Source organism: Parathielavia appendiculata (genome assembly GCF_033297405.1).
Source record: "Parathielavia appendiculata strain CBS 731.68 unplaced genomic scaffold N657scaffold_4, whole genome shotgun sequence".
Lineage (NCBI taxonomy): Eukaryota > Fungi > Ascomycota > Sordariomycetes > Sordariales > Chaetomiaceae > Parathielavia > Parathielavia appendiculata.
In genome coordinates, this window is record NW_026944223.1 from 1,628,241 (window position 1) to 1,647,957 (window position 19,717).

The 19,717-nt window shown below is 54.2% G+C and overlaps 7 protein-coding genes across 7 annotated transcripts; 3 read left to right on the top strand and 4 right to left on the bottom strand.

Annotated features, from left to right (window-relative positions):
* Window positions 1-1,824: 1,824 nt before the first annotated feature.
* Window positions 1,825-3,589, top strand: N657DRAFT_633134 (uncharacterized protein; the record flags this gene model as incomplete). The annotated part of the gene is made up of 5 exons (XM_062791192.1): window positions 1,825-1,892; window positions 1,964-2,079; window positions 2,136-2,815; window positions 2,871-3,398; window positions 3,488-3,589. 5 exons carry the CDS (start codon window positions 1,825-1,827, stop codon window positions 3,587-3,589), a joined length of 1,494 nt encoding a protein of 497 aa, XP_062649039.1.
* A 260-nt stretch (window positions 3,590-3,849) lies between these two features.
* N657DRAFT_644115 (uncharacterized protein) lies at window positions 3,850-6,181 on the bottom strand. The gene has a single exon (XM_062792695.1). It carries the CDS (start codon window positions 5,849-5,851, stop codon window positions 4,184-4,186), a length of 1,668 nt encoding a protein of 555 aa, XP_062649040.1. The 5' UTR covers window positions 5,852-6,181; the 3' UTR covers window positions 3,850-4,183.
* A 545-nt stretch (window positions 6,182-6,726) lies between these two features.
* N657DRAFT_680015 (WD40 repeat-like protein) lies at window positions 6,727-8,109 on the bottom strand (the record flags this gene model as incomplete). Its single annotated transcript, XM_062796236.1, has 2 exons — window positions 6,727-7,707; window positions 7,774-8,109. 2 exons carry the CDS (start codon window positions 8,107-8,109, stop codon window positions 6,727-6,729), a joined length of 1,317 nt encoding a protein of 438 aa, XP_062649041.1.
* An 821-nt stretch (window positions 8,110-8,930) lies between these two features.
* Window positions 8,931-9,438, top strand: N657DRAFT_361566 (uncharacterized protein). Its single transcript, XM_062786984.1, has 2 exons — window positions 8,931-9,053; window positions 9,107-9,438. The coding sequence occupies exons 1-2, from the start codon at window positions 8,963-8,965 to the stop codon at window positions 9,250-9,252; spliced, it is 237 nt and encodes a 78-aa protein (XP_062649042.1). The 5' UTR covers window positions 8,931-8,962; the 3' UTR covers window positions 9,253-9,438.
* A 2,053-nt stretch (window positions 9,439-11,491) lies between these two features.
* Window positions 11,492-13,873, top strand: N657DRAFT_552744 (uncharacterized protein; the record flags this gene model as incomplete). Its single annotated transcript, XM_062787917.1, has 1 exon — window positions 11,492-13,873. A coding segment is annotated over one exon (2,382 nt), but the record flags the coding sequence as incomplete, so codon positions are not given.
* Window positions 13,874-15,001: 1,128 nt separating this feature from the next.
* N657DRAFT_361596 (uncharacterized protein) lies at window positions 15,002-16,412 on the bottom strand. Its single transcript, XM_062786986.1, has 3 exons — window positions 16,134-16,412; window positions 15,639-15,911; window positions 15,002-15,564 (listed from the first exon to the last, which is right to left on the bottom strand). Exons 1-3 carry the CDS (start codon window positions 16,311-16,313, stop codon window positions 15,253-15,255), a joined length of 765 nt encoding a protein of 254 aa, XP_062649044.1. The 5' UTR covers window positions 16,314-16,412; the 3' UTR covers window positions 15,002-15,252.
* N657DRAFT_361577 (uncharacterized protein) lies at window positions 16,413-18,935 on the bottom strand. Its single transcript, XM_062786985.1, has 2 exons — window positions 18,822-18,935; window positions 16,413-18,751 (listed from the first exon to the last, which is right to left on the bottom strand). The coding sequence occupies exon 2, from the start codon at window positions 18,694-18,696 to the stop codon at window positions 16,513-16,515; it is 2,184 nt and encodes a 727-aa protein (XP_062649045.1). The 5' UTR covers window positions 18,697-18,751; window positions 18,822-18,935; the 3' UTR covers window positions 16,413-16,512.
* Window positions 18,936-19,717: the final 782 nt, after the last annotated feature.

Below are 19,717 nucleotides of genomic sequence, written 5' to 3' on the forward strand. Positions count from 1 at the left end.
TGTGTGGTCACTCTGGAATCGTGACTCCAATTCAAGCTTCGTTTCATACCTCAATCTGTTCAATACCATTTGGTTGATCTAAGCTTACTTGAGCAAGTAATTGTTGGCTGCCCAACACAGTGCAAGGCCAATCAGAGGACGCTCTAAGAGGCTCTAGAGAGCACGAGAGAGCAACCAAATGCATCTAGTATATAGTCACCCGTTCTGGAGGACTCTGGGAGTTCTCCAGTAAGCAACTCAAGTGCAAGATTGTCAGTACCCTTGGACATTGCTTGTTGTGAACCCTTTGGCTTCACCGAACCTCACCCCGTTGTCAAGTATAACCTTCAGGAGTCCCTTTCAGAAGTTTGGGCTTTGATATTCGTCACACCCACCTAACCTTCTAGGCTTTATTGAGAGCCTCTGTAGAGTTCTTGCCTTAGGTTCTCTAGGCTGCAATAGCCTCTATTAGCCTCCTCTATCGCTAAAGTGTGACGGGCACCACCCAAGGTCTGGTCAGCTCGCACATACAAGATCGATATTGCTACAACGAGAGCAAGAGCTAGATGACAGAAAGGGCCGGCAAACAAAACCTAAAGAACGGAACAAAAGCCCTATGCGTAAGCATGACCATAGACGTATGATCAGACCCCATGACGTATGCATAACCGCAAGCATATGACATAACCATGAGAACAGGAACGGGAAATCCCGTGACATAAAGGTTGCGTTGGCCCTCTAGCTCGTTATAGTCCTTAGAAGCTATTGCGGATCCTGGGTTGCCTCTGTGCTTGCCACATGCAATTCCCCACCCAAGGATTGTTTCCTCCAGCATCGCTGCCTCTGGGCGGCGCAAACCTCGCAATTTTGCATTGCAATTTGGGCTTTGCTTGGGATGCGAGGAAGAGTCTGCCCTATTGCGCAGGCAACGTATGGAACCGGCCTTGTCAACACGACGTATCGACTGCATGCCACCCGTCGCCTTTAGAGGAGATCATGATCGAAGGCAACAGTGGAACAACTCCGACTAGCGGGTCCTACTCTCAGATCATGAATGTGATCCCAGTGCAGGTATCATCATGGCTTATGGCTACGGCGCCGGTTCCCAGAGCGGCGGGACTGGTAAGCAAGGACACACATCGGTCACGATATCTTAGGCACGTCATCCGTTGCCCAGGCGCTTTAGGAGGAGATCCAAATGGGAAACAGACATGCCGTCTCGTTGGCAACGAATTGCTTGCTGTTGAGGGAAGTACTTTTCTCTGCTAGTACCCTATGATACCGGGTTGAATGTCTAAACAGAGAAAACACCCGGCCTCGGGGAATCTATCGTAGTCGGAGTTTCGCTTATACGACGGATTCCGCCACGATGAACGGTTTGCTTCAAGCTGCGAAACTCTGGAGTCGTCTAAGAACTGGTCTATGCCGATAACCGATGCCTTGCTTTGCAAGGTGAATCGTGTTGCCAGATCGTCGAGTTTTTTCAACAACAACCCGGCCGTGCTGGACTTACATGGGATGGAATCGACAACTACAAATTCACGAACCGACCCCCGCACTTATCCTTACACTTGTCTGCATATAGCTGCCTAGTTTGTTCTGTTGTTGGTCCGTTAATCAAACAAAGTGCAGTTAGCAAGTTTCCTGCTGGTTTGAGTGGCCTGGAGCGGTCTCGCTTTCGGTTGCTCAAACCTGCCTTCCTTCTCTGCAGTTCCTTCCTTACCAAGGAGCAGCCATCAACACTCTCAAAGCACTTCTGGTTGCCGTGGACCTCGCAACCTTATTTCCAAATCCTTCTTCCTCTTCCGATAACCATTGTCTCTCTTTTCACCGACGTCGGCCACGATGTTCCGCCGTCGCTGGTCGGGCCTCCCGGCCGATCCAGTCTTCCCCGCCGACCTGAAAGAGCTTGGGTACGTCAACTGCTTCTTTCTGACCGATTCTGCTTGAGTTCTTGCGTGTCCTAACCAAAGCATGTCCATAGCTACTTCATCAATGACATCGATGAAATCCGATCCATCGAAAACCCTGACTACTACTTCAAGTACTTCCTGACCAAGAACGACCGCTGGAACGATCGTCAGCGCTTCGCGTTCAACGGTTAGATTCCCACTTTCATTTTTTGCACATGCACCAGATGCACTAACCTTCCATAGAAGCGGTTGCCAAAGAGATTCTCACCCGCCTCAAGGCCCGAGGCTTCGACACCATCCCGCTTCCCCTGGGCACGCCTTCCACTCAACCTCACATCCCCATTCTCACCTCACCCGACCTCCCGACCAAGACCCGCGTGGTCCTCCTCTTTGGCGAATCCTGCCAATCCCTCAGCGTGCTCGCGCACCGGGTTATCGGCGGACGGGGCGGCATCACTCGCGGATCCGTCCTCGGCTTTGTCGAGGCCTTGAACAAGCAGCAGAGCTCTGCCACCGACCCCGCGCCTCCCGGCCTTGTCATCGCCAACCCGGGGGAGCTGTGGTGGTGGCCCGAGGGAGGGCGTGGCCTCAACCCCATTGAAAGGCATAGGGTGCCTATGGCGAGCGCCGTGCACTATGGCCGGTATCACGATCCGAAGGTGAATGAAGTGCCTGGAAATAGGACAGTTTCTGAGCATGTGAAGGGGGTGTTCGAGACGGTTGTTATGGGCGACATGGTCAGCAAGGAGGCGAAGGTGGATGTCATCGTCATTGGGGATGTAGCAACCGAGGTGGAAGGTTATCTGAATGATGACACAGTTTGGGAGAGAATCGGTGGGAAATTGAACTGCATGGCGATTTTGGGCGGTTCTTACAGCTCGAAATATTTCAAATGCGAGGCGTTCAAGCAGTTCATGAAGAAGGTATGTCGTTCCAACTCAGCTCATCCTGGGATCTGAGAATACTAACCGTTCGCAGCGTGCCCGCGCATACATCATTCACCACACGCACCTCGGCAGTCCGGTCGCCGGCGCCGGAGGAAATCCTGGTGCTGCCGGGTTCACCTCGTTCGGGTGCCCTGTCTTTAGCGCAGGTGATACCCAAGTCACCGAGACGATGCTCATCGAGGCTCAGCCTGCGGTGCTCAACTGGATTCAGCAGGTGGCCCTGGAGGGAGAGACATACAAGAATGTGGTGCTCAGGATATTCGGTGAGGAGGGCACCGGCATTACCACTGAAAAAATCGACTCCCCGTGGGCTGCGCCGGAGATCGAGCCCGACGAAGGAAGCAATGCAGTGGACCAGAAGGAGGCGACCAGAATCCAGGACGAACCAGGCAAGGACACCGCAGTCGAGGACACCGCAGTCGAGGACACCGCAGTCGAGGACACCGCAGTCGAGGACAACCGTGAAGACAGCCCACCAACTTCAGTCTTCATGCCTTCAAGGTTGCACGTATTCGCACTTGAGGATACCGCACTCGAGAACACCGCTGCCGAGGACAACGTAGTCCAGGACGACGCAGCCAAGAACACCGATGAGGAGCCGATCACATATGGAAATCGGCTGGACGACTTGATACCGCCCCATCTGAGACCCCGACTCGCTGCCAGAGCACCACACTGGCTCATTCCCAACTTTGGCGCATTCTCCACTACGAGATGCTTGACCACATCTGCAAGCGAGGACAAGCATAAGGATGCGAACGTCCAGAAGGACGATGAAACCAAAAACGATGAAAACATGGGCGATGGGAAGACGGCCCAGCCGGCTCAGCCCCACCAGACCGGCAGTGCTACCAGGGACAATGACGTCCAAAAGAACGATATGAAGGCTGGACACTCCTTGATCGGTCACGGCGCGGAGGCCGAAGATTTGAAGGATCTGGTGAAGGAGCTTGAGGATCTAAACAGGGACAACTAGATCGGCGAGAGAGCGCATCGCTCGTTAGTTCTCTCAATAGCTTCCTTCCATTTGATGCTCTCCAGGTTATGACACCAATTCAGCATGTAGCAATCCTCAGTGTTCATGATCCCAAACTCTGAGAGCTAGCTAGTACACAAATTCCACAATCTGAAGCCTGGATTCGCAATTATGTCCCTTGATGTACACCGCGGCTTCAAAGGTGATGCAGCCTCGCCCTACAGTGTTGCCCCAAACCACCACACGTCATGTTTGTAGAGCAGAAGCCATAAGAAGCCGACACATTGTTATCCATACAACCGATCCTCCATGCTTCCCGCCAGGCTGTTTCACTGTTTGATCCCATCCTTCAACATACAACAACCATCTCAAGCTTGCAGAAAGGATAAAATCCCTCTCGGCGGAGGCCTCAAATCCTCCAACAGATCCTTCACCCTCCTCTGCCTCTCCTCAATGACCTTCTCCTCAGCCGCCCACCGATCCACATCCTCCACCTTTGCCGGTCCCTCTCCCCACAGGCTCCCAAACCAACCCTTCCTCTTCCTCCTTTCGGCTTCAACAGCAGCCGCCTTGGCCCGCTCCTCCTTGGCCAGCTTGGCCACCATGGCCTTCCAGTTGCCCAGGCCCGTGGCGAGGCACTCGCGGCAGGCGGCGCGCGCGGGGCTGTCCCGCTCAACCGTCTGCGGGAGTTGGTGGAGCTGTTCCTCGGCGACGTCGACGGCCTCGCGCGTCCAGCCCAGCCCTTCCTCCCGGCCGGCGGGCGATGAAGTGTACATGATCTCGCCGATATGCAGGCTCAGGGCTGCTTCCTGGCAGAGGCCCTGGGCATCGCGCACGGGAGGGGAGGTGCCGTCTGGCGGGGGCGCCGGGTAAGGCGGAGGGGTCCAGACTTTGGATATCAGGGCCCATGGGCCCTTATTGGCTGGATGCGCGGTGAAGGATGATGGTTGGTTTGGGGCGGTGGTGGGTGGGGAAAGGCTGCGGCGGGCTCTGAGGATTGAGACGAGGATGGGGAGGGCCGAGTTGATGTCTCCTTGGCGGGCGCGGAAGGTGGCGTAGGCAGTGAGAGAGTTGAGGAGGTTCTCGGAGGGAAGCCCAGCGGCTTCATTGAGGACACAGGTCCCCGGGTCCAAGGGTTCGGCTGGGATATCTTTCCGCTCGGAGGCAGCAAGGTGGACAGCGTCTTCAAAGACGATGCTTGCTGGGCCAGTTATGCCCTTGTAGTCTAGCCAGGAGGCATATGCCAAACCGGCCTCGATCTTTTGCCGGTTCGTAAAACCTGGCGTATACAGAATCCGGAGGTAGATGGCGTCTGGCGAGTCAAACCTCAGCTCACAATCCTCTTCTCTAGGAGCGCCCTTGAATCCTGGCGGGAGCGGCTTGGGGTAGGGGTTCGAGGGCCCAATCATGGTGCCCGGCGGGAACACAATATTCCTCGTTTTGTCCAACACCCAGCCGTCCATGTACTCGGCTGCTTTGGCGTATCCCATCATGGCCTCATAGTAACCCCTCCTCCATTCCTCGGATTTGGCCATGACATCCTTGGTCCCCGGCGGGCAGTCGTGAGGAGCATCCTTGACATCCTTCCCGTCAATGTTAGGGTCGTGAAGCCGGTTGACTGTCATCTCAAACCACCCTGCCACCTGCAGCCAATTGGTGATTTTGCCCGGAGATGGTTCGTAGCGGGCACAGTTGCCGCCGCGAAGGTCCATGCGCGTCCGGTAAGTCCATTCGTGCGGCGTGGGATACCTGCGCTCGAGGCGCTCCTGAACGATGGCAAACCATACAGCGAGCAGTGACGCGCCGGCTATCCAAATGTAACCCGTGTATTTGATGCCCGTCTTGATCTCGTACTTCAGCTGGGCTTTGCGTTCGGTAGTTAAGTAGCGGACGCGTCCTGCGCGGGTTATCGGGACTGAGAGAAAGGGGAGTTGCGGTCGGCCGCGGGGGTCGGTGCGGACGGCGGTACTCTGGGCAAAGGTGCGCAGGAGCTTCCGGGTGCCGACTAGGCGGAGGACGAGAGAACGGGTGCGCATCGTGATTTCCTCGAGGGCGAAAACCGATCAACCCAAACTGGTAGGCAGTATTGGCCAATCCGCCCCAATGGATGAGGGAGCTGGCGGTAGAGTTTAGCGCATCTCCAACTAGGGTGGGCGATATAGTTTCCTGCATCAACGCTTATTGCGACACTGGCGGCCGCTCAAACGCGGGACGTTTGTCAATGACGATGTGTTTGAGGACCAGGGTCTGGACTTTTGGAAGAATTCCAACGGGAAGCTTCGGTTACGTCTTGGCTGCCCCGCGCCGGAGGAGCTTGGACCACATCAGGCCACAGATGTGGTTGGATGGATCGATGACCTTGGTTCCATTGCTTTGAGAAAAGGGAGAGAGGGCTTGTACGAGTTGATGGTTGAACGTCAACGAATGGGAAGTAGTTAGCGTGCCAAGGCCCTTTAGGCTTCGTGCCTCCGGGCGAAATAAATTCCATCCATCCATTGCTTTTCGATATTATTGCTGGTTCTTGCAGTCTTGTACATACTTATACAACCATACTTGAGGTTTGGTGGACAGCTTATAGGAGGCCTTCAAGATGATTAGTTTGGACCCAGCTACCAAGATTTTCCCACGGAACCATCAACTCGTATGACGGCAAAGGTTGGCCCAATATCTTTGAAATAGTACATAGATAGGGAGCGCTCCGGCCGAAGAACCAAGGCAGAATATCATGGCCGGATGCTGTCTGTTTGCTTTCACATCTCAGAGCAAGGTGCCTACGTAACGTGAGGCAAAGCACCAGCCTTGATGACAACCTGAAACGGGCCCAAGCCTTATCGGGGTATATACGCAAATCAGATGCCTCCTTCCCACAAGACATGTTAGACAGCGCCATGCAGAGGAGCACCGGAACACTTCAACGACTATTAGACTTTGCCTCGACATAGCGCTGAAGGGTTTGTTTCTGAAGTGCCCTTTGCTCTCGGATCACCTCCCACAGCTCCTCGTTCTTCCTTTGCAACTCGGATTCGCCAGGTGATTTGATTGCAGGCTGGTAGAAAGCCGCTATGGCGCTCTCCATCGCCTCCTGCGGAAAGCCAGAAGCATTCAGGAGCGAGTCGAACCTGCTTTCAGCGGTTGGATATGGGTCAAACTGGCCGGTGAAGGTGTACGCCCGCTCTGCTTGCGAAGGCTTCGTGATCGTGACGGTTTTCGTTGGCCCCTCCGCCGGGAAGGGCGAGATAAAGGCGATATTCGTGACAGCGGCGTTGAGGTTGGCCAGTTCCACAGGTGAATTGTTTTCGGCAATGTCCCATTTCATGATCTGGCCCTTGGGGTGCCCCGTGAGGAGCATCGTGCCGTCGTAACTCAAGCTCAGGCACGAAGCAGGCCCAATGTCGGGCTGCGTCGCACCAAAGGGCAAGGAGACTTGTACCACTGTTGTGGCCTCTTCTGAGCCTGCGCCCAAGAGCGGCTTCTCCGCAAACATCTCTGTCAGGTAAAGCGACCCGTCCTCGCAAGAAACACAGATGGCTCTGGCGGACGGATCAAGAGATACACATAAGGGAGAGGCGGGAAAGAGCAGGGTTCGCAGGGCATCGCCGGTCTGGTAGTTCCAGATGATGCAGGATTTGTCCTTGCTTGTTGACACACAGAAATTTGTGTCACTGCTGACACTAGGGCTGAGGGAAAGGCCGGTGATGGCTGCCCTGTGGTTAGAGAGGCTCCGTTGCGGCTCAGGCTCGGCAGCAGAGTCCAGCTCCAGCAGCTGGGGCAGCGACCACACGTGGATGTCCGAGTCATCGGATCCGGTAAGGACGTGGTAGGGCGTGGCAGCCACACAAGAGACAGCCTGGACGTGGCGCGCCGGAGTCGACACTAGTCGGCCAGTGCACGTCTGTGAGTAGTGTCAGTTTTCTACCGAACAGTCGGAAACACCTTTCAGTGGTTATCGAAATCTCACCTCCCAGAGCATCAACCGGCCTTCTGTGGTGCCCATGACTAGGACATCCCCAATCAAGGTCAGACTCCGGATTCTCTCGGGAAAGGCAACAAACGCTTCCTGGTTCCCGCGGAGCCTGGAGTAGACATGCACGTAGGCCTTCTCATGCTGAGCGGCGAAAACGTGCGTCTCGCTCACACCCAGACAGTTCACTGGAACTGAGCTCTTCTTGAAGGTCGACTTGACAGAGTACGCGGGGCTGATGCTGTGGCAGTAGATGCCAACATCTTTTGCGATGGCCGTGTTGGAGGAAAGAGGGCCGCCGCAAACGGTAGAGATGAATTCCTCAGAAAGCATGGCTCTGAACTTAGCAGCCCCCGGACACCGTCGTGTCCCTCTCTCTTCGGCGCGTTTCTTGGTCAACAGGCAAACCATGCAGCCTATCACAGATGAAGAAAGACCCTGAGTGACATCACTCAGAAGCGGCGCCCCCAAGTGGAATTCCGGCCGACGGGCAGGATGTTCCACTGCCAGAGGTGTGGTGGTGAGACGAGGGTGCTTGTGTGCGTCGAAGCATGCAAGGCGGGTTTCAATGCTGCCAGTGATGAACTCGGCGAAGAATGCGGCCAGACTGAAGCATTGGGAGAGACTTTGGCGGGATCGAGTGAGATTGGCTTCAAATTGTCGTGGTGAGGTTGCAATTTGCCCTTGCTTCATCGGTTGAATTTTTCGAGAACTACAAGGTACCGGGGTTTGTTTTGTTAGCGCGGTGCAGCCAAGTCGCCAAAACAAGGGGTTTCAACTAGGGTGAAAACTAGGGGTATACCACAGAAAAATAGAGATATTTGAGTGCAAATATCAGTATTTAAGTGTAGTATCCTTAGCTTTTGTATATATCTCTTATCTTCCTAATTATTACCATGCTTTATCAGCGAATGCACCATATCAGCGAATGCACCATATCAGCGAATGCACCATATCAGCGAGTGCACCACTGATAAAGGCTGCACAGACACTTAGTCGAAGTACTAACAGCTTATTCCCCGCTTATTCCCGTTGTTAGTGCTGCACCCAAATATATATGCAGCCCTTACCAGTGGTGCACTCGCTGATATGGTGCATTCGCTGATAAAACACGTTAAACCATATTTAAGTCCTGAATATTACTATTTAGGCAATAAGTGTCACGGCGGGACAGGCGCACAATCCAATGACAATTGTATTCGGGCTAAACTACAGTCTAAGCTCTATTCCGTCAGGTACGGGCAGGCTTGATTGTCAAGACGTAGCTGTTGAACTGAGTGGGTTCCTTGGCACCAAGATTCACGGACTGAGCACTGATGTTCAATGCTAGACTCTCAGTCAGCACAGATCCATCACAATGACACAGTCCCTGACATAGCGTCATACCATGGCACAATGTCTCTATATAAGGGGGTAATTCCCTTGGGAGGATTAGAGAGGACAATTTTCTGTTCCAACAAGAAAGGGACATTCTGAGGCACCCTAACCCACTATCTTGATCCTTCATTTGGGGGGTCACTCTGGAATCGTGACTCCAATTCAAGCTTCGTTTCATACCTCAATCTGTTCAATACCATTTGGTTGATCTAAGCTTACTTGAGCATGTAACTGTTGGCTGCCCAACAGTAGCTCGAGGAGCTACGAACAGATCTCGCGGCAGCGAGGTGCAGAATATTTAACCCACAGGGGCCCGTGCTTTCCACATGCCGGGTTCCACCCGTGGGTCCTAGCAGGCACGGCGCAATCGCCGTGACAATAAGTCTTTATTATTAGCTAATTAACGTTATATATATTATTTTCCATACTAATATACTCGTAAGCGCACTGGTTTTTCTATTACTATATATATAGGAAATCGTACTATATAGATTGGATAAAAACTTCTATCCCCTATTATATAGCTACTATATATAAATCTAACTCACTATAAAAGAAAAGAGCACAGGATTAGGGGTTCGACGCTTTCCAGCCTACACCTTCTAGCCGGTTCCTTAGCGTCTGGCTAGATTAGAGGCTAGATTGTGTTGGATTTGGCAGGTGGTCAAGGAGGGCAGTTCAAAGGTGACTAACGGCTTGACACTGGGATTCTCAGGATCAGGAAGAGGGGGCAACAGTTTGGAAGAACAGAGACAACAACATCATCCTCAATTGAGTGGGTGCCCATCCTTTGGGTGCCCAATTACTACGGTGCGGTAAAATTCGTGGCTCTTGGCTTTCCAACAAGACCTTTGACGTTTTGTGGGCCTAGATCGACACATCCAATCGATCTCAGCCGCAAGGCAACTTGCCGACTCCCAACTGCGAGTGGGTCTGGGCTTGGTTAAGCTCGGAGCCTGCATCACTTTTGCTTCCACTTGGCTCCTTCTCGCTTTGGACCAGACTTCTCTCTATGTTCGCCGTCGGCAACAAATAAATGCACGTGGACCGATTGGATGGCCCCTGCCATCCCCAATGAGGCTTTTCTTCCCCTCATTCGAGCCTTTCTTTTCCTGCGGAGATCGCTGCCGCTGCCATGTCCCACAGGTACAAACACTTTGTTGACGCCAACTGCGATGTCGGCAGGCAAGATGCACCTCCATCCTCATCCCACACATCGGAATTGGTAACGGGAGCCCGCCGTTTGATTTTGAATTCCCCGACTTGTCGCGGCATCCCACTCGCCCCAGGAACAGATCTTCGGTCCATGGATCAGCAGACATCGGACGCAGCGTCGGGAGATCTGCCACTCCTTGCAGCCAAAGTGCGCTCAAGCGGTGCTTGTTTTTTGTTGGCCATCGATGTGATCGGCATCCGGTGGGCCTTGATGCGCCGGATGGCGTGAACTAACCAAGAACTCACTAGCATTCGCAGAAAGGGTCAGGTTCATATGCTGCGATTGCACGGAGCATGCAGCCATCCGCCGTCTCTCCTCACACGCACTCTCAACACGAGGCCGACTTGCCACAAAAGCAACGTTGGAGTTGGACCAACTATTACCGGGTATTTGATGGTCAAGCCTGCTGTGGCCCCGTTTCCTGCAGCTAGCAACAGCTAGCCAGGAGCAAGGCAAGAGCGCGAGATATGTCGACGACAATCGGATATATCCTGCATCTGCTTCCTGCATGGTACAGAGCAGCATCCTGGAATGGGTGAGCCAGTATGCCCCTCGCTTCATGCTGATGGTCACACCCATGGCCCACCTGCAAGCAACTTGCTTCCCGACTGCTTGTCTCGGTCAGGCCTCTTTTTTCTTCTCCTGTTTGGGCTGCACACGGGGGCACGGACTGCTGAGCGGTGCGGCCATCCTCCCTTTCAGCGCGACGCACTTCCAGACTTGGGTACCACGACATAAACTCCATCATATATCTGAGAACCCCTGCTTGATCATCTCAATCAGACACCAGGGAAAGAAGGGACTTATACACGCGTCTGGCAGCCCACCTGATGCTCTTGGTCCCTTGGCATATTCGTCCCCCCGTCGACAACCCAAAAGCCGGCCAACTATTACCTGAAAGCTCTAGGAATAGTCTCGGCTCACGGATCGGGAAAGGACCCGGAACCCCGGTTGCACGAGGTTTTGCTCGCATACGTGCACAGCAAGTTCTCGGCAATGACAATACTCGCAATCGGCACAGGGATAGCACGCCACGTCGATCCAGAGCCGAGCATGAAAGACATGTACCCTCATATTGACCCCGTCCGCCCGCTAGACTGCTCGTTCACCAGGCCAGCATCCTCCCTGAGCTATGAGATAGACCCCGGAGAACCGATGGTCGATTGCAACCTTCCGGAGCTGCTAGTGAGGGATCTTGAGGTTTCAGAAGACATCTTCATGTTGAAAGACATGACGGCTGGTAGTCCTTGTGCGGGTCTCGAAGCGCTCCCTTCGGATTTGAGCGACTCGCTTCCAGCGCCGATTATGCGCTACCGCCCAAGTTATCAACAGGACCAACAACACCAGGCGGAGAAGCTTGGTGCAAGCCGACCTTACCCGGACTCCCTTGTCGAAGATAAGGAACACCAATGCGCTGAGCCGTCAGACGGTATCAATGAGTTTGGACCCAGAGACAGGCGCCGAGATTCATCTAGCGTCACGTCGGTGGAAATGGGGCCACATTCGATCCGTACTCGACAACAATCCGTTGCCACGGCGGCCACGTCAGTTTCTGGCCGCTGTTCCTCGCTTTTTTCGCACAACACGATTTCACAAAGCCCTCCCGGACTTTCTTCTTGCTTCTCAAACAGCCGAGGAGGTAGTCCGCCCGGTACGTGGTACGAGGATGAGCGCGAGTCTCCGCCAGATGAGGCCTGTTGCTCAGTATATACAGCAAGAATTTCAATTTCCGACCCGCATCAGCCTCACCTGGATCTCGCTGACGACATCATCATGTCGGGGTTGCAAAAAGCACCAAAAGACCGGGAATTGCCTCCCGCCCCTGCGGATTCTCACTTTCCCAAAGGCTGCTATGCCACGTTCTCACGGCCACATACGCCTGCCAGTCAAGCACTGCGGGAGAAGCCTCGAATCATCGACATTCCGCCCATGGCCATTTGCCCAAGACCGATTTCCTCGCTGCATAATGTTCATCATGCCACCGAGACGGCGTCATCCGCATCGGAGCCCAGGGGAACAGCACCAGCCGCTCGGTCAGGGGTTGGAAGACAGCGGCAGACCAGTTGCAGCGTCAATCTGCAGGGAGATTCTGACCTCAGTATTCACTTGCTGGCGACGGCTAACGGCCGTACTGTCATTGACGCTTCTGCGCCGCCTCCCATTTCTCCGACGAGGAGAGGCCAGGTTCTGCCACATCGTCCTCCAAGGTCTCCGCTTGCAGCGGCCGTTGATGAGTGTGATGTTTCAGGCGATGAAGAAGCTCTCAGCTCCAGGATGGATGGAGAAAGACGTACAGAGGCTCGACAACCGTCACTGGCCGATCTCCGTCGCTGGGTCGACGCCAGTACCGAAACGATGGCTTTACCGCAGATTTCCATGCCATACAACCCAGGCATGCCACCTCCCGGAATGCCTCTCCCCCCGGAGGTGATGGAGTCCCTCCGGGTGTCAATATCATGTTTCCCAGAAACGATGCTCCTCACATCAAGCCTCTCCATCGAAACCATCCGGGTTTACTCCAGGAAGGTTAAGCATCGAGCAGCGCTGGACCGCCAGTTACAGAGCACTGATACTGACTCCCTCTACTCAAACTCGCACAACACACGGCCTTCAAAACGGTGGAACATGAGCTGGCTAAGTCAAAGCCGGCGCAGTAGCAAACTGCACCAACCCCAACAGAGCTACGATTCACTTCCCTGGTCTACCCATTCGCCGTTCAATCCCTCTCCCTCAAGCCTGACAATGGAGAGGCCACGAACAACAACACTCCACCTCTGGACTCCAATCCAGACCATCTTCCCAACCGCTTCACCCCACCTCTGCGACGCATTGTACGCCCACCTGCTCGCGTACAACTACATCCGTTCCCTCTGCCCGACCCCTGCACCCGCCACGACGCCTGTCCCGCCACCAACAAAAGGCAGATCGAGCAACCATCAGATCAATCACGGTTCATCGTCACCAAGTGACGACACCGCTCGCACTCTCGGGATCCCGCACAAGGCGGCCAGCCTGCTGGGCATGGACGACCCAGTGTCCGCGACGGCCGCGTACCGCCAGCAGCAGCAGGCTCAAGGGAGTGGCAGCGCTAGCAGTAGAGCGCGCATGCTGCTGGGCAGAGCTGCTGCTGGTGGTGGTGGTCGGCGGCAGACGAGTTACAGGGTGCTGTGGGACGAGCTGTTTGCTTCGTCCAGCGGCGGTTCCGTTTCGCAGAATGGCCCTAGGAACGGTTTTGCTGGTGGAGGGAACCAGGAGTTTGGTGGTGCGTCGGCCGCCATGAGGGAGCTTCTGGCGGGGTTGGGGAGGTGTGTCAATTCGTTGGTGGCGACCATGGGTAAGGGCGCAGGGGGTGATCAGGTGCTGATTGACGGTGATGAGATGGAGACTGATGCGGAGGTAGATTCACTGGTTGAGGAAGGGAAGAGGGTAGGGGTAGTTGTGCTAGAGGGAGCTGAGCCTGTGCTGGTCAGGGCGCTTTGTGAGGTAGTTAGGTGCGCCGAGGAGAGGTACATGGGGGGCATCTAGGAAGACGATCACATCAGCGCTGGATTGACGAGGGAAGGGTTGTGTACTATCATGTTTGTATGAACTGCAAGTGGGTGGACGCGCTGCTTTCTAACCAAGGTGTGTTTTGGGTGGATTTGCAGGACTCCGCTGGTGCGTATACCTCTTTCTAAATATCGCTGTGTCCTTTACTATTCTGCGTCTTGGCAATGAGGTTCTCAAATTCAATGCGCTCAGCTGGTCAATGACATGCCCTTTTTTCGGTATTTAGTAGTTTAGTGACGATCGTAGGGTTGGGGGAGGGTGGTGGACGCGCCTGATTCTGGTCGAATTTGTATTCTCTTAGAAGTATGACAATGTCCCGCTCTTCGTCCCGCTGCGATATGGTTTGAACTCCATGGTATTGTCTGTGGCCTGGGTAAAACCAAGGTAGCAAGCCGGTGAAGTTGGAATTGGAACAATATTGGGCGACCGAAGTCTCCAATGCTCACCACGCAGAAGCAACTCTGCAAGCTTTCCTTCACTCCGATCACCAAGCCCTGAACTTCAACTGATAATCCAGCCTTCGCCATCTGACTGTCACATACGACCATACCTGTTGGAGAATTCGGGATCCCGTCCGCTCTCCCCTCGACAAACCAACAAGGGCTCGAGTAGTAGTTGGGTCGGTGACGACCAGCGAATGCCGAGTGTTGTATGTCTTTATTTTCCTGCCTTCACCGTCCTTTTTGTGTCTGTGAGCTTCCCTCGCTGTATACACTGTGTTTGTTATCCAATGGTGCCAACATCCCGCTCTTGAGGGTCGGCAGGAAGCGTCAGGAAGGGGGCGGATCGCAGTGCGAAGGCCAATCCATGGCCACCGATCGAAAAAATGCATTGGAGAGTTGGAGACAGCACGAACTTCTCAATTAATTTCGACCACTGTGGAAGCTACCTCTAATCGAGAGCGTACGGCGGTGGCATGACCAGAAGACGTATCGATATCATCCAGGGCTACCGAAAGTCAACCCGCTTGTTGCCCGGTGCATTTCGCAGTAAGACAGTGGACAACGTGGTGAGTTGAGTTTCTTCCACAAGCCGCAAGCTGACATTGGATACATTTTTTTCGCAGCCACTACTACCAACTCTCGCCGCGGCAGGTGGGTAGACGAACAGGAAATCCCAACAGGGATGGATCAAGAATTGAAAGAGGACGAACTCCGACGCGCCTATGAAATCTGTCACAGAAAAGAGCAGAAAAAACCCAGGCCATAAATCCCTCCCAAGGTATCGAATCCCCCCAGTGAACCATTTTATACCAGCAAAACCCCCACAGAGACAAATAACATAAAGGTATGATTTGGCCGGACCAAATAAACACCACCACCATGTAAGCCCGCTCAGAGAACAAACAAAAATGCTAGCACCAAGTAGCACATGCGGGTCGAACATTCCAGGCTGCGAGTGTCACACGTAAAACGCGGTTTGGGTCGCGTTTCAAGTATGGCAACTTCAGCTGGGAAACCGAAGAGAAACGAGGTCATGATCATGGGGGAAAATCGAGAAACGGAAGATAGAAGATCTGGCCGCCGAATGCAAAACCATCCAACCGGGATGAAGCGAAGCCACGGCCGGCCCCAGATGAAAAAAGACCTCGATGCAATACTCTTGACAAAGGTGTGTGTAAAGCGCCAATGATGTATCAATCCCCCCTTGCCGAGTCTTTAGCCGGTATCTCCAATGCGATGTGCCAGTGTTTGTCCGCAATATGATGATGGTTTCTTACGTTGCGTTTTTTGTTTCTCGGTGAAGGACGCGGTTGTATTTCCGGTCGAGTGGTCACCGCCACAAATGCTCGTGGTCGAGGAGCTTGCTTCGTCTTAAACATCCGCGCATGTGAATGGAAAAGCGCCGACTGTCTTTGTCTTGTCCCGTTGCCAAAGAGAAAACCCCCTTTCCGCACGCCGCCCTGGTGCTCGAACCCACGGCCACCTTGTCCAGAACTCCTATCGGATTCCCGATGACCACAAAGAGATCCGTGCCGTTGATTAATGCTCGCCTCCGGTATGTTGATGATAATGTCAAAACCGACAAGACGCCGTGAGCCATAGCCCCTTCTCCTATTTCACCTTCCCATCCGACCTTGCGCCCTGCTAGCCATGATTGTGTATGTGCGAAACTCAATGTGGTTAAATAGCCGCGGAACAAGCAATGACCCAACGGAGGGGCCCCAAGTATATGAGTGCTCTCTTCCAATACCCGGAGGGATAGGAAAACAAGCCTCTAAGATTCTGATGCCGTCCACGGAACCAAGCCAGACCGCCAACAAATGAAACATCGAAATTTCAGCAGAAACACAGCGAATTTGGGAATCATCGGTGCGAAAACAAAAGAACTCCAAAACCCAGACCATACGCCGATGAGTGCAGTGTGGAAATGCCACAGCGTAGAAGCAATGCATGGTGGGAGTCGTGCGCGTCGCTCCATCTGGTTCCGTGTAGTGTGCAGTGTTGCCTGGCCCCTTTGGTGTCGCGCAGACTGGACCCTCGACCAGGAGGGCGCTATGGAATCGGCTCCAAAATGAGCAGAGGCCCGAAGAGAACGATGCCGATCAACAAACCGAACCTCCCAAACAAGATGTTGGTCCGTAAAATGAACAATCATCGGCCCATCATATACGGCGGAAACGCTGAAGCGGTGCCGGCCATCATGGGTCCGTTTCCGCCGTACATTCCGCCCCAAGGGTTGCTCGACCCATTAGAGACAGTGGGGTAGGTGTACGAGCCAGTCGTGCCGGTTGCGAGGCTGGGGGATGCCGTGTATCCACCGCGATTGACGCTGAGACCGGGAGGGGCCGTCAACCCGGGCGGAGGCCCGTTGGCTGTTGTAAATCCGCCAGCGGCTCCAGAATGCATTCCGTTCATGCCGCTGATGGCGCCTGCTCCGTTTTGTCCCTGGTTCTGTCCGGAACGGACGCCAAGCGGGTTCTTGGAGAAACTCAGGCGGATGCCGCCTTTCACGCTGTTGTGAAGCGGTTGTCCGTAAAGCTCGTGCAGAGCCTTGGTCGCGAAAGTGACATCCTCAAACTCAACGAAACACATGGGTCCGTTCTGTTTCGTCCTGAAGCAGAGACGCTTGTATCCTCGCTGTCTCGAGAACATTGCCTTGAGTTCCTCTTCTGATGTGTCGATGGGTAAATTGCCGACGTAGAGCGTGTTACACGGCGGGTTTTGATCGGCGGGGTTAGCGGGAGGGAAGTTGTTCATTCGGTGCGGTATTGGGGGATTGTATCCCGGTCCAGGGCTAGCCATTGCCGTGGGCGACATGGTGTTCGACAGTCCAGATAGCGAGCCCATGCCTGCATGGCCGTAGTATGGCATCTGCGGATGTACGGCGGCGGGGCTTGGGGTTGTATTGAGTGACAGGCCGGCCAAGCGAGAGATGGGAAGCTGAGGAGCGGTCTGTCGGCGGTGCAGGCCGTTCTCAGCGAAGCCAACAGGATCTTTGAGCAGCTCCTTGGTCTCATCGTCATCGGCGGAATCGATAAGCGATTTGCTGGTGATCCGGGTGCCGTTTGCGAGGTGGTTGCCGATCGGCGACTGGGGCCCAAAAAGGTTCTGGTAAGACGCGCCAGGCTCGTGGCCCGCCATATCTCCATAAATTGTGTTCATCGGGGGCGAGGCCTTTTCGAGGGACTGGAAGGTGCCGTTGAATCGAGATGTCTGCCTTGACGACGGGGCCGACGGAGTGGTAGAGACAGTCGCGTTCGATACGCTCGTAGACATGGTTGTACTAGAGGGGAACGGGTTTCCCAAGGCCGTCGGGCTTGAGCTACCCAGGATCTCGACAATCATCTCGGCGTCGTTCGAGATATTGGACTTGCCATCAAGCATGTTCTTGGCCTCCTGGGCGCCTGCGGGGCTTTTGAACTTCAAAATGGCAGACCGAAAGCCTGAATCGGGCGATTGCTCGGCGGGCAACACCTCGACATCGACGAGGTCCTTGGAGAAGACCATCATCAGGCGCAGCGACTCCTCCGAGGTGTTGAGCGGGAGGTTTCGAATCAGCGCCGACGAGAGGGTTGGCGGCGTAACGGACAACGGGGTGCCCATTGGCTTTTTGGTGTCGCGATCAAACGAACTGGCAGTCGGAAGCGACGGTTTGTAGCCTGATTGGGAGGCTGCGGGCGGGCGGTAGGCCTGCGCAGGAGGAAGAAAGGCCGGGACAGCCATTGTATTCTTTGTCGCAGGGGCGGTCGCGGGGAATAAGGTCGCGCGATTCGACGACAGAGCGGCGAAAGAGCCGTTGACGGGCGCGCCAGGAATTGCACTGGGCGGGTTGTGATCCCCGTTCATGCCTCGCGATGCATGCAGCGTCGCGCTGAGAAGCAGGCGTTTTGGATAGGTGGGAGTCGTGGCGGCGATCGCGATGATCGAGTGGTGAGAACGAGTGGAAACGCGCAGCGTGCGCGGGAGCGGCAGCTGGTGGAGAGAGCTGCCAGGTACCCGACCGCAACGTAATGAGCGCTGCTGTGGTTTGTTGAAATCGATCACTTGGGACGCGACAGCGGACCCGACACCAAGCTGATGGAAGAGATAAAATAAAATGACGACGGCTGAGGCACGCGCGCAATAAGACAAATGGGTGGAGGAGCGCGGGTGTAGGTACAAATTACCACGGCGCAAGGAGAAAGATGACTTGGAGGGAAAAGTTGGGGGTTGGAGAAAGATCTGGTGTGGGTTGGGGGGGAACGGGAGCTTTGTGCAGTGCGTGCAGAGAGCCGTCACATTGGGGTTGGATTCGGCGAGCAACTGGAGGGGGACGGGACTCGCTGGGTTGCGCATAGTCAATGGGAGGAAGCTTTCTGTCGCACCTTAGCCTGGTTCTGTAATTACCAATCTTACTGTACATGTTAGTGCTAGGAATATATACAGTGCAAGTTCGGTCGCTCGGCATTCCGTTCACATACAAATGGAAAGTTTTAGGCCAGCATGTCTTTTTTGTGACTCTAATGTGTGTAAACGGACGTAGGACTATCCGTGCCCAAAGGTAGCGCGAGATGTCGACGCCATTTGAATATGTCTTGGCCGCAGCTGGGCGCTTGCCTTAACTGTCGGATTATGTGACAACCGGCGGGATCCTCACAAGCTCCCCGTCATCATCTCATCAGGAGTCGAGAGAAACTTCTGCTGGGCCAAACCATGTAACCAGTTTAACCAATTGGGACGAGAGCCCAGAACGCTAAGCCCAACATGGCCGGCCGCACAGCCAGTCTCCAGCAGGGGCTTGCTCCACAGTACGGTACCCACAACGAGGCTCACGCCGCAGGTCGAAACGAAAAGCACATCGAGCACCGCAGGAGAGGTGCAGCCTTCAAAAAGAAACTCTGGCCAGAGTGCCCTCACTCCTAACAATCTTCTCCAAATGGATAAACCGCTGGCTCCTATGAGACATCTTATGGTTCAGTAGCATCACAACAAACAGGTAAGGAATCTCCAGTTGACAGGCAAGCGGCAAAAAGCAAGTTATGATAAGAGCCGACAGTGTGCTTAGGTATGGTGGGGGAGATAGACCCACTTTGTTAAATCTGCCCACTCTCCTGCGGAGAGTGGGGTAAGAGACCCGGACGCAACATCAGTGCTTGGACAGGGTTATAGGTGCCATTTACCACAGTACTTCCAGTATCTCTATTAGCAAGCCCAAACAGCTAGAACTCAGCAACAAGGCGTTGATAACGTATCAAATTTAGTTTGTATATTCTCTACAGCTATAAGATACTAGTTGAGAATCTTGAGTAGATTGGCCAAGTAGTTATTAAGACGGTCCTATTTCTTATAAGAGGTTTAAGGTTGTTGAAGAGTACTT